Source organism: Canis lupus, chromosome 5 (assembly GCF_011100685.1).
Source record: "Canis lupus familiaris isolate Mischka breed German Shepherd chromosome 5, alternate assembly UU_Cfam_GSD_1.0, whole genome shotgun sequence".
NCBI classification, from domain to species: domain Eukaryota; kingdom Metazoa; phylum Chordata; class Mammalia; order Carnivora; family Canidae; genus Canis; species Canis lupus.
In genome coordinates, this window is record NC_049226.1 from 11,544,878 (window position 1) to 11,558,442 (window position 13,565).

At 49.1% G+C, this 13,565-nt stretch overlaps 1 protein-coding gene across 4 annotated transcripts in view; it reads right to left on the reverse strand.

Moving 5' to 3' along the window:
• The window catches only part of UBASH3B (ubiquitin associated and SH3 domain containing B), a 139,567-nt gene that overhangs the window by 17,689 nt on the left and 108,313 nt on the right, over positions 1 to 13,565 (reverse strand). For all 4 annotated transcript variants that reach the window (XM_038535860.1, XM_038535858.1, XM_038535857.1 and 1 more), the window contains exons 5-8: positions 10,529 to 10,698; positions 6,068 to 6,276; positions 1,679 to 1,808; positions 225 to 345 (exon numbers count right to left, since the gene is read on the reverse strand). In XM_038535860.1, the coding sequence (XP_038391788.1) occupies positions 225 to 345; positions 1,679 to 1,808; positions 6,068 to 6,276; positions 10,529 to 10,698 (630 nt within the window). The remainder of the gene's footprint in view (positions 1 to 224; positions 346 to 1,678; positions 1,809 to 6,067; positions 6,277 to 10,528; positions 10,699 to 13,565) is intronic.

The following is a 13,565-nucleotide window of genomic DNA, read 5'->3' on the forward strand; positions in this document are numbered from 1 at the left end:
TTCTTTGGTCCCCGGTGTCCCAGTTAATAGAATGGGGACAAGGACACTTTCCCCTTCAGGTAACATTCAAGACCATTAGGAAGGACTTACATTGTGGCAGATTATAGGCATTTCCTATAGCTCAGAGACCATAAAGGACTCCATCTAGACAAATGTAGCTGGACTGTGCCCCCCAGAGGCCATAATAGGTATGCCAATGCTAAGCAGGTCAACTAACCACTCACCTTTGGCATCAAAGCACTGGGATAGCCAGTACTTCCCGAACACAACATCCATCCTCTCACCATGCCGACACACAAAGAGGCATCTCTTTTGAGGGCCGGGCTGGCTACTGACCCTCAGAGGCTGCAGGGAAAGAAAGGCTATTAGTGGGGGAAGCACATAAGAAAGTGAACATGTCCTGGAGCCAGGTGCCAGATGAACAGAGCTGAGCTCTAGAACAAATTCTACCAGTGTAGAACAAGGGCAAATCCCATAACTACCTCGGATTTAGGTTGGCCTGTCTGTAAAATGGGGGCAGTAAGACTCATCCTACAGACCTCACAAGTTATTCTGAGGCTCGAATGAGATGAATTGCAGCTGTTTTGCAAAACCAGAGGGTTGCAAAGACCGTCTCACCCTTGCTGTTGCTGTGGTGGTTAGAAGGAGTAGCATTTGGCCAGTACTAAAACGTGAAGACCACTTGAGTTATGGCCCAGAGGGAAAACTAGCCAGTATGTACAGCCAGCCATCTAGTCCTCCCCTAAAGGGATACTTCATCAACAACTTCAGGGAGCAAGGACTTTTATCACAAAACGGTCTGCCTCACCTCTAACACATGGTGGTTAGACCATCTGGCCCCATGGTCTCCCCGAGCTTTGAGTATCCTGATCTCACTTTTGGCGCTGTCGTCTGACTACATGCGTTGTTGGTGTTCCCAGAAATGGTTCAGGAGGACAGTTGCTCCCTCTGAGTGATGAAATAGGCCTGTCTAGTCAAAGGCATGTCCAAATGACTTTGGATTCTATCACTGCTGGGTGGATCCTTATAGATGTTTCTATGTTCCTTCTTTCCGATAGTTGGCTATTCCCAGTCTCGCTAGTGTGGCCAGCACTTTACATTTGTGGCCGGTTAGTTGCCCTGACAGGGTTAATATGTGGGATAGAGGGATGATCTTTCCTGCTTCTTTTCCCATTCTCCTCTGATTCAAGCCCTGGGCTCCAAGCCAACGTGATCTAGTCTCTTGATCCTTAACTTTCCTTTGTCTTGGTTGTTCAGAACGATCCCCACCCCCACTCCTCCCTTCTGTAATGCTCCTGGCATATATCGAGCCCTCAGACATACGTGAGCACTCACCATGTGCCAGGCACTGTGCAAAGGGCCTTTTTTTTTTTTTTTTTTAATCTCACACTGACCTCTGAGATAGAACCATTATGACTTTACAGATAACACATCCTCCTCTTTGCAGAGCCACCTTCTCTACCAGCCTAGACCCACACGTGGTAGATGCTGCCAGGACCACCTACATGGCTCTTCCTAGCCTTGAATTCCTATGTATCTTTTATGATTTTGTGCCCCTTTCTCCCCCAAGAGATCGGGGACCCTTTGGGGCAGCCAGGGCAAGCCCTCCTGCTTAGCAAGTAAGTGCCCAGTGAATCCTGAGTAGAGTTGAGGATGTGACCCCGCTGGTCAGTGTTACCTGCGTGGGCTGGCAGATGATAGTCAGGGGCGCCGTCTCCCCCAGAACCTGGTCCTCATACTGCCGCCTCTCCAACATGCCATCACCAAATGAGAGAGCGTTAGATGCTGTGTTTAAGATCGAGTAAGAACTGCAGGAGAAGATAAGAAAGATGGTGTCTGTTTTAGGTGGAAGTCATCAGCAAGTCACCCTCGAGGTCCATGGGACTGCAGGCGGTAGCAGGACCCAGGCCCTGGGCAGGGCAGCTGAGCAGAGGACACCCCGTTTCTGGAGAGGAACATCTTGTTTCATACTGCAGCCTTGCACTCACTAAATGAGGGGTGGATGGATTTCTGTACTTGGAACAGATGTGTTCGTCTCTCTGGGCGGGGAAGGGACCCTGATTTTGTGCCAATCAGCATGCCACAGGCGTGCCTGGCGCCGAGGCATGTTAAAGAATAATGAGTTATCAATTTTGTACCATTGTTTCCAGCTACTCCTCTGGCTCAAAAGAAAAAAAAAACAACAACCACCCAATCCCTGTTGCCTTTAATTTGTCCATGGTGACTTCCATCGGAACTGACAAATTAGAGGATTTTTACTATCGCTACCACTTGGCCTGCGGGTCCTAATGATCAGGGAAGCCTTGTGGCCACTCTCCCCCATTCCTCTGTCTTCACTCGCCCTGCCCTTCTCCCCATCGTAATAATACCTCCAACCAGACGATTAAGTACAGAATTATTTCAGAGGAGGCCATTCTCACCAGATGTAGAGAGCTGTGAGCCAAGAACTCTCATCTCTGGGTGTAACACTAACTACAGAAGCCCCAAAGAGGTCTCGCTGACAGGCAGCAAATTATGCCATGTTTAAATTACTTTGATTAACAGGGCCTCCAAAAGGCTTTATCTAATAAACACTGCAATTTAAATATGGTCATGAGGCAAATCCAATGAACATCTCCTTCTGCATCACCGAGCAGTGTTCAAAGGAGAGCATTTACATTTTAGATTTCCTGCTTCTTTAGAACTAGGGGAGCCATTCATTCCAGTTGGCTCAGCCCAGTCCTGGCTTGTACCTGTTGACCTCATCTGTTCAGGTATATTTAATTTTAACACGGTAGTAGTCCTTGAAATTCAGCTTGGAAAACAACTTTTTATATTCAATATAATAAAGCTAAGTGGTTGTCAGGAAAACATCTTTTTAAATGCTATGATTTTTAATAACTTGGGGACTCTGAAGTGTCCCCCTCTGTAACTGTATACAGACTCATCCTACTTAGACACGAAGGTTTCAGAAGCCTCCTGCCCTGAAAACGAGACATTTCAGCCCTTGCGCGCATCAGAGTCACCGGGGAAGCCTGGGCCCGACTTGTCACAGATTGTGATTCAGCAGATCTGGGGTGGGACCTGGGAAGCAGCAGCCTAACAAAGCTGCGTCAGCAAGTGTGATGTGCAGCCCAGGAGACCTGCTGAAAAAATTAAGCAACTGTAGACCAAGAAAATCTAGTGCCATTTGCACAGTCTGATAGACAGGCGTTCTCTTTGCAAACATCACCATTAAGGAAAATTCAGTTTCACTGTCTGATTCATCAAAGCCTCAGGACCTGAAATGTCTGGATAGATGGAGTAGTCTTGACATCTTGCTTGTACACGTCCCTTAATTTCATTGCTTTGTTATAGCTGTGAAGACACTGAAGAATCCCTTCTGTCTCTCTCCCTCTCCCTCTTCTTCCACTCGGTTGGCAAGGAGAATGCCAACCTCCTTCTCGACTGTCATCGTAATCAAAGGACCTGACTCACTCTGAGACAGTTGGGTGCTGTCAGTTCCAATAAGACAATAGTCAGAGGCTTTATGTTGAGAGTAGCATAGGGAGGAAGCCGATGCCTGATACCCAGAATATCTCAAGTACAAGGGGGGACGCTGGCACCTCCCTAGGACACATCAGTCCTGTATAGATAGCCCAGAAGGGTGGCCAGCCGCCCACACCTGCACTTCAAAGGACATGATGGGGCTTCACCAACTGACAAGTACCTAGAGACACTTGGAACTGGGCAAGATGCCCTAATAAGGGTGGTAGGAAAAACTTTCCTTAGGAGGGACTTAGAAGAAGAACAGGGCAGAAAGAAAGGGTTGTGAAGGGCAACTGACCCTACGTCCCTACTTGTTGCTTGGATCCCCTCGGCAACTTCCCATCAAGGCAGCCAGGTGATTTGAGCATCTCGTGGGGCTCTACCCCCACCCCCCTCAAGGCTAACTTTGGTTAGGGGAGAGAGAAGATCTTAGAGGGAGCCTCCTTAAGTCATTTCTGCTTCTGGGGTTATATAGGAAAGTGCAGTTCTTCTGTAGGGTCACCTCTGTAGAAGAGATGTTTGATTCGACAAGCATGTAGGAGAGGACTGGAAAACACAAGTTGGAGAGAAAAGAAAAGCTGACGGCTCTTTAGACTCAGTGCTGTTGCACCTGTGGCACTGATCAATGTAAAGTCCTTTCTTGCAGTCTTCATAACACCCCTGTGAGGCAAATGCAATTGTTATCGCCATCTGATAATAATGAACAGGAGCTCAGACGGGTGATGTAACTTGGCCAACGTCACACAGCTTTTAAGTAGGAGTGTTAGGAATTGAACCCGAAACTACTGGAATAAACACTCAAAGTCTTAATTAAGGTGTCCTAAAGCCTAGTTAGTACTTCCCCACTCTGACCAGCACTGAATGTGACAGCTGAGAGTTTAATTTCAGACATGGTGGGGCATCTGGGAGGCTCAGTGGTTGGGCACCTGCCTTCAGCTCTGGTCATGATCCTGGGGTCCTGGGATCGAGTCCCACATCTGGTTCCCCGCGGGGAGCCTGCTTCTCCCTCTGCCTGTGTCTCTGCCTCTCTCTGTGTGTCTCTCACGAATAAATAAAATCTTAAAAAAATAATTTCAGACATGGTTCCCAGGTCAATATCATCGCTAGTAATCTCTTCAACTAAAAGGAGAGGACATGAGAACCTCCCTGTGGTCCATGAACCAGTGTTCCCATGTTTTGGCCTGAGCTCCAGTTTGGATGGGAGTGGATCTGGAAACACTGACCTGATAGGGGTCAGGAGGGCTTCTATCCCTTTTCTCCCACTTAGAAGCTGACTATAAAAAGTGATGTGAGAGCTGTGCATCACCAGACAAATCATCTTCCTCGTCTTGTATTCACGTATTACGCTTCACTTGTTTTCATGGGGATAAAATGTTGACCTTGGAAAACCAACTTAGATGTTCAGAAACCTTTCCAAACAACCAACGTTTAGGGGAACATGAAGCAGCTTTGACCTCCCAATGGTGCCACAGAATGCTCCTGGGCGGGGATGGGGGAGGGCTGGAAGGAAGAGGCAGGGATTGAGGGGCAGGAGATCATTAAGGAAGATGTTCTTTCCCATCTCTGGGTTTGTGGTTTGTCTGCTTGCCACTAACTGGGGTAGAGAACCTCTTTTTCTTTTCTCCCTCCAGGCAAAACACTCACGAAAATTGCCCCTCTCTGCTTCTCTTTTATGGCAGTAATAACAATGTTCGACACACCACGCAGCTGGTGCTCAGAGCTTCCGGCTCTCAGCCGCGTTGGCACATGGCAAGAACAAGAGGGAGGAAAAACAAACCAGCGTGCACGCCCTGGCCAGATGCCCGAGTATGCCAGGGAAGGGCTGGCTTTGCGCTGCTCCGATGAAGAATGAGAAGGTGCCTCTCGTTCCTGATTTATCTATCCAGACAAAGCTGGCCATATGACACAGGCCGCTCTGAACATGGGACTAGTTTGGTTTGGCGGGTAAAACAGTAGTGAGAGGTGGGTGCAAAGTTATGACTCTAAAGAGGACTAGGGCCACCGTGTGTCACCTTAAGGTTCTGGCAGTTGCCCATTTCCTTAGACGGTCCCTCTCATCTCGGCATTTATGTGCCAAGTCTGGGGACTTGCTCAGGGTTGCCCAACAGGCGAGGGGCAGGTAGGTCCCCTGAGCCTTGCAAACCCTCTCACTACTGGTCCGGCTGGCATCATGGGAACCTGCCCAGCTGTTCTGGGGAGTCAGACCACTCTTGAGCAATAACCCAGGACGAAGGATCCAGAAGCCCAACAGCCATGAAGTCTCAGCACTGGGATGCCCCACAGTTCAGCCAGAGAGATGGACCCTAACGAGCAGCTTCTAGGTAGTCTCTGATCAGGAACTCAGCAGACAGCAGGAGAGTGGATCCATCCATCATTTTTCCCATGCCCCCCCACCAGCCCTATCCCGAATGCCCTGAACCTACAGCTTTCTTCCCCATGAACTTCTGTTTCCTGTTCCTGCTGCCACGTGTGGCCAGACTCACGTCTGCTTCCCCACCACCTCCTCCCAGGCTGCAGTGTTCTTCCCAAAGCAGCGGGCAAAGACCTTGAGTCTGCTCACCCATGAAATATCCAGGTGCTGCACTCGTCAGCCTTGGTGATGTAATTCTCGGGCAGGAGCCCGGAGCAGCCTGTGGTTAAGGAGGTGCCATAGATCCAGCCCTCGCTGGTGCTGGTCTGCTCCATGGGAGACATAAAGATGAAGTCCCCCGGGGTCAGCTCCAGCTCATCATCATTTTGTGGGGTGTAGGGGTAGATCACCTGTAATGTCTGAAAGAGGAAGAGAGGGAAGAGTAAGGCCCACATCCCACCCAGTGTGAGTGCCTTCAGGGCACATCTGTGTGTCCCACTTTAACGGCGCGCACATCCAGATGCTGACATTTACAGGCGCCCCGGGGGTCTGCAGACTTGGAATAGATTTGGACTCAGATCAGAAAACATGTCTTTTTTTTTTTTTTTTCACCCTTTTTTTCCCAGGGTATGATGGGCATGTGCCTGGTGCTACTAGATGGCTCCAGACTTTCCTTCGGGCATGTCTTTCTTCCTGTCAGGATTCACATACAGTTTTGGGGAGTTCATCTGCAAGCCCGTAGGCGCTCTATTAAGCTGCTGTACATATGGGGTTGGACCTGGTCTCCCCTTCTCCATGTGCTGGGGTCGGCACCATAATAGACACTTGAAATTCTGCTTATGGAAAGTCAGTCTTCCATCTGGGGGTTACAGATGGGCTGGGTGGGGACACTCTTCTGTAGGCAGGCGTGGGGACCGATGCATTTCCCTTTATGTGTATCTCAGAGGCTTCAACAAGACAGTCTCTGCCTTCAAGGAGCTTTCTTTAAACCTACATTTCTCACAAAGACCTTGAAAGAAAAATATCTTTCACAGCCATCGGTGTGTTTGTCCATGTAACCAGCTTTCACCAGCGAACAGATGGAGACCACGTGTTTCCTTCTTTGGGCTCCAAAAGAGCCTTCAGAGCCAACCATTGGCCACGCTGTTTGGCTGCCTTATTTGATTTTTTGCCTCCTTTCTCGATATATATATAAATGGCATCAGCATGAAGATGCTTTAGAAAACATTTTCCTGTTTTTTCATTTATAGCAAGGGCCCTCCATAGTAAGGAAAATACTTCCTTTCCTATTTATTTCACAATGAACACAATGACGGAGGGAGATGCTTGAACAGTCTTTCCCACAGTCCTGAAGTCCTTAGTGGCAGGCTAACTCTTCTGGTTCCACCTTCAGGTTTTTAACCCTGTTTGGCTTCCCTTTTCTCATCTGGAAAATAATGCCTGGACTATAAAAGTTAATAAGACAATCTAAGGAAAAACTCTATAGGTCAGAGCCTGTACACAGAAGGTGCATAATTATGTCTATTGAACCATGACGCCTGATTTTTCCTTCTAGCCTGACCCCTGGACTCTGTGCTTGTGGGCTAACCAGCTCGCCGGTATCTGTCAAGGAGACACATCAGAACATGTTATAACGGATTTCCTTCTGGAATTCTCTAAGGAGGGCATTGGCAAAAAGAGGTGATCTTTTTTTTTTTTTTTTTCCCCTCGGAGAATGGAAGTGAAAACACACAGATCTTTCAGCTCCAGATCTTTGTCCCTGTTCCCCTCCCACTACTTCCCTTGTTTTTCCGACACATTCGTGCTCAAACCGCCGTTCCGAACTAGCCAGGGAGGTTTTCTGCTGGGCTGTGAAAACAGCTTAGGAAAGAAAAAAACCCAACTCTCTAAGCTAGGTATGTGATGATGCACCCAAAGGAACCCTCCCTTTCCTGGAACAGGGTGGAGAGGGGTACCAAGTCATAGGGGGAACAAGTCGAAACTCATGTCTCTTAGATACTCAAGAACAGCATAGTTTTGACTAATTATGCCTTTGGCCAAGAACTTTCTTTTCCATTGAGAAACTCAAAGTGACTTCGGATGAGAACACCTTCCTCCTATCGCTTGGTGGGGGTGAGTTTTCTATCTCTAGGTTGCATCCCGGGAAACAGAGGCACAACAAAGGAGCGTTAGGGGGCCGTGTGTCCTAAGCAGAGGGTAGCTCTAATTTACTGGATAAACAATAAAATAAGACATAGCAGCAAATCTCAAATTATAACTGGTGCCCGTGTCCCCGCAGCCCATTCCGCTCACCAGAAGCACATGCGAAAAGTCAACCTACGTTCGAGAGTTGGCAGGACACAGGCCGCGTTCTGCACCGCATTATACCTCTTTATGTTTAGTGTTTACCTGTAAGAATGGTTGACTCTAGTTTTTCTCCCTTTGTACGGGCAGCAGCAGCCCTTTGTGATTGTAGGAACCTAACCTCCTTGACTTCGAAGCTTCTCGTAGCAACGGCAATTCTGTTGCTGCAGCCACGCTGTGCTGCCTCTACCAGGACCCTTCCGTCATCTTCTCGTGGAGCCCACACGACAGCAACAGTCCAGCAAAATACTCTCGCCACTGTACCGTGACACAACAACCAAGGATGGGAGTGTTCTAGGAGCTGCAGAAGCGAGCCTAACGACCGCCACACGGATGGAGCCGGGATCTGGAGCCATGGGTGCTTTTTGTGTATTGCTGTCCTCCTTCAGATTTCTATCACTTGGCATAGAAAACCGGCGTGGCCTCACGTCATCACGAACAGGGAAGACTACACAACGTACAGAGAGACATTTGCGAGCCCAAAACCAAAGTGGGCGGCGGCAGAGGGCTGAGCCCTGGATGCGCTCCTAAGCGTGGCCTGCTGAGTGCCCTTGTCCAAACCGCTGTCCGTCTCTGGACGTCTGCTGGCCTCCCTGGCACGATCCATCCAACCTCCCTCCCGGGGGACAGAAGAAGGCAGACAAGGGGAAGGTTTTTATATGCAAGGGGGGCTCAGGTAGAGCCAGATGACCTCGGAGAGCCAGCCGTATCAGGAAGGAAGGGTAATAAATGAGCTTTTACAAATACGAGATAAAAGAGGCCAAGTTATTTTTAGAAAATACTTCGCGTGGGCGCCTGCTGCCTCTTTACCTCCATGCCAATTGAGCGGAATGTGGGTCAGGCTGAAAAGCAATTACCCTCTGAGTTAACTGGAGGGCAGTGTTGATTAGAAGATACTCCTGGAAAATTCCATTGCCACCTTCCTTCTCCTAGAAAGGTGACTTCCCTCCGTCCATCTACACCCAACCCTTGACTTTTCCCCCACCCCCGCTCTGTCCTTGTAAGGAACCTAGTCAGCCACACCTCCCCTGTTATATTTAGGACTCCTCCTAAGCAATTCCGGGAGCTGTCACAATTCTTAAGTCAGATCCAGCCCGTCTCCTTGTTGTGTCTTTCCAGAAACTTCCGTCAAATGAACTTGGAAGGAGGACACGACATTCCCGTCAGCAGGGTCTGACAGAGCTGCATGTCCCTGACACTCACAGGCCCTTGGTTCATGGGTTGGCTCCTTTCAACACTCCCACTCTCTAGACCCTGAGACCCTGAGACTCCAACTGTTTTTCATATATTTTTAATGTCTAACAGAGATTTTTTTTTTTTAAAAGCTAGGTAAACTAACAACGTCAGTCCTTTTGCTGTTGAAAAATTGGGAAGCAAATCAAATACTGTTTCATAAATGTAATTAAATTGGATGACAAATTTTTCATCAAACTGTGGGTTTTTTGTTTTTTGTTTTTTGTTTTTTTAAAGATGTGTTGCTTGTCTTTATTGCTCAGGATCCCTGGGTTCTGGCTTCAGCTCTGGCCCTAAATTGCTAGTTTGCTATGGACCAGCCAGTTATTCTCTTTGGATCTCAGCTTCTCCTTCAGAAAAATAAAGGGCAATATTACTGTTCAGAGTGGCACGTGGGCTTGTTTTGGAAATCAATACCGATTCTCTCCAAAGGAGGATGCTGGGGTTATGCCAACCTTTCCACATGCACTGGGAGCCAGTGGTCCCACTCTTGGCTCCCACGAGGGAAGCACACAGACTGTCACAACATGTGGTCTCTGTTTTTATTTTGTGTGTCTCTTCCCTCTCCCCTACTAGACTCAAACTCCTTGAGGACAAGACCATGTTTTAAAAATCTCGTATGTTCCATGGTAACTTACATGCCATCGATACTTAGCAAGTATCTGTTAATTATGTGATCACAGATTCCCCCCCCCCCCCCCCCCGGTATTTCTGCATTCTCCTCACCTAAAATCTGGCTGAGGTCTTTCATGGACCCCATGAATTTATAGAATTAAAATTTTTCCTACATACTTTTCTATCCTCCCATTTCATTTCTGCATCAGCCCAGTGAGGTTGGCAGGGCAGACAAAGCAATGGGAGCAGTACACCGAGGAGTCACTTGGGACCCAGGGAGGAAGGGTGCCAGCTCCAAGCTTCCCGGGGGAGGCAGGGAGATCCCGGAGAAAATTGTGGGCCGACTGACTCCTGGTCTGGTGCTCACTTCGCTGCTTTCCTTTGGCACCAATCTCTCTACAGCAGTGAGCTGCAAGTGCTTTTGATTGTGTCTGCGCCCCTGCACCTCCAGTGGCGTCAGAAGCCACGGTGAGACGTTACCTCATGGTTAGCGAACCGGATATCTCGTGAGAATATGGTGGCCACCCAGTCGCAGCCAAGTTTGACATCAATGTTCTGAGCTAGTTTCTCCAGGGTGGGTAGGTGGCTAGCTTGGAAGTGGTAAGCGAGGGTTACATGAAGCTGCTTCTTATGAGGTTCCACATGGACTTCTAGAAGGAAGGAAGGAAACGGTTATTAGAAGGTGGTCATCATAGCGATGGCGGAGACTCAAGGAGCACAGAAGGGTGCCCTTGTAAATTCTCCCAAGTGACAAAGGAGGGAGTCCCTTGGCCAGACAAAACCCATTTCCCTCCTTCACAGCAGCAGAATAAGGGGAGAGGAGGGGGTAAAGGATCCTGAATGAACCTACAATCTGAGAGGTTAAGAGCTATACAACCTGGCTCTTCCGTAGGAGCTGCGGATCAGCAGAAGGCTCATCGTTTGGGTTGGCTTTTCCTCCCAACACACTATCACCAGCCCACCATTCAGATGAGGAAACCAAGACATGGAAGGGTGAGCTAATTTATGTAGAAATAAAGAAGTTTTGTCATTATGTGAGTGCCAAAGCTATATTGCCTTCACTTTGAGACCAGGTCTCTTAGCGTCTGGGTGACTCTGATGGAGGAACCAGGGAATAAGATGGAATATTTTCAAAATTCACAACAGGGTTTCCCAGCAGCACTTGGGTAGATAATTCTTCATTGGGGGGGTGGGGTGGGGTGTGTCTTTACCCACATCCCTGGTCCCTCCCTACTAGATTCGGGTAGCACCCACCCTGAGCTGTGGCAACCAAAAATGACTCCAGACATTGCCACATGTCCCCTGGGAGGTATCACCTCCCTGATTGAAAACCACTGGTTTAGGGGCAGCCCGGGGGGCTCAATGGTTTAGCGCCACCTTTGGCCCAGGGCCTGATCCTGGAGACCCAGGATCGAGTCCCAAGTTGGGCTCCCTGCAAGGAGCCTGCTTCTCCCTCTGCCTGTGTCTCTGCCTCTCTGTGTGTCTCTCATGAATAGATAAATAAAATCTTTAAACCAGTGGTTTCCTCCCCCCCCCCTTTTTTTTTTTAAGTATACAGACTATTCCTCTAAGACCCTGTAAGTAGTAAAAAAAGAAACCAATCTCCCTACATAGACAATTGGATTTTATTTCTCTTTTGTACATTCTTGCACGGGGGAGATCCATCTACTGTCCAAGAAGATACAACCAGAGGGAAGATAGGGAACTTGAGAAATTAAGCGGCTTGCTCATGTCACAGGGAGATAGAAGTAGCAGCTGGCTCTCTTTCTGTTATACTGGAGTGTATTTCTGTGGTGTGAGTCCCCATGAGGCAAGGGCTTTCTGGGTCCTGTTAGCAACATATCAGGGTTCCGAACATTATAGGCTTTTAGTATTCGGTAGATGATTGAATACACATGCATGAATCTCCCTAAACCACCTATGATGGGCACTGAATCTACTTGCAGAAGGAATCGGATCTGCCCAAAACTCTAGAATAACAAGGCTTGAGTTCTAGGGCCAAGATGGGATGGCCAGCTCTGCACACAAGAAGGCAAGGAGCTGCAGCAGCCACCCAGTTGTCCCAGTCACCACCAGGGGGCCGCACAGGGGCAGGGAACCCAGCTGGCTGGGCTCCTCAAGAGAGTGGCCCCAGGTCTTGGAGAGGACTGGCCCTACCTCTCCCTGCAAGGAAAGGAAGCAAGGGCCTCTGGCCTCTCGCTCATCATGGGCCATCAGAATTGGCCATAGTCCTGGCTGAGACCTGCTCTATGCATTTGTGAGGGATTTGGGTTTTGTGGCTAGACACCAGATTTGGGTCTTGTGGGAGTTTTCGTGGTTTTAGTAATAGCTACTGTGGGATGAAAAAGAGCCATTTCCCTGAGTTAGAGGGATAGGAACAGGAAATAATTTGCCTATTATGTTATTTCTCTGAATTATTAAGCTAAGAAATGGTGGGCTCCAGGGCCGTCAGAGAGCAGAGCCTGGTCCCTGGGGAAGAAGGCGTGCCTGGGCAGGGGCTCTGAGGAGGCCCCGCTCCCCCACATAGAACAGGTACCTTCAGGGCTGGAGCCCCTCTGAGAGTGGAGCCCTCCCTGCCCTCCTGCTTGGTGATGCTGAGCCTTCATCACGCTCTTTCTAGAATCCTGAGCCCTGTTGGGGGCTTTTCTGGTAAAGAGCCCTGAGCAAAATAGCAGGTGCCACCCGCAGGGCCCTTCCTCCATGGTAGGGACCCCCGTCATCCAGTGTGCATTTCCTTTTTTTCCCTGACGGTGGAACCACTCTGCTCTGGGGTGGCCTTTCTCATCTCAGAGCTCCGTTATCACCTGTACTTGAACCTGCACCTCTGGCCAGGAGAAACCACTTCTTCTGTTGCACGCTTCACGGATAAACACATAGTGGATCCCTAATAAATACCCACCACTTGTGATTTCTCTCTGTGGGGGTCACCCAAACCTCCCCCTGCCAACTCTTCCCTCCCTCCACCGCCACTTTCTGCCCCCCTGCAGGAGGCAAGGCTCTCCTTGACCTTCGTGAGCCCGTCTGAACCGGGAGGCAGACAGGAAAGCCCTAGCAACTTCTCCCATTTGTTCCCTTTCTGTGCTTCCCGCCTACGTCAACATACATCCTGAGTTTCTCTCTACGCTAATTCCTTTGCTGGGAAATCTCAGTTGGCTTGAACTAAGATCTGCCATGGAAGGAGCAAGGAACATCTTGAAAGAGTGACATTTTTGTACTGTTGAGGCTTTAGGGACCCATCTGATGGGTTTCAGTGAGTGTGGGACGTTGGCTCAATGGATGTATGATTTGATACTAAGCGGTTCCACTCTACTCTGTGTTGGATCACCACCCCGGGCACAGCCCTGGGTCCTCACAGAGTGAGCTGTGAGACCCAGACCAATGCCTGCACGGCGGGGAAGTGGTGGGGGAAGCAAGATTCTTTAACTCTGCATCGGAAAGACGGCAGAGCTACAAAGGATGCTCTCATGGTTCAGTGTGGAACAGCCATGTGCGTGCCTTCAGCTCGGGCCTGGGGGCA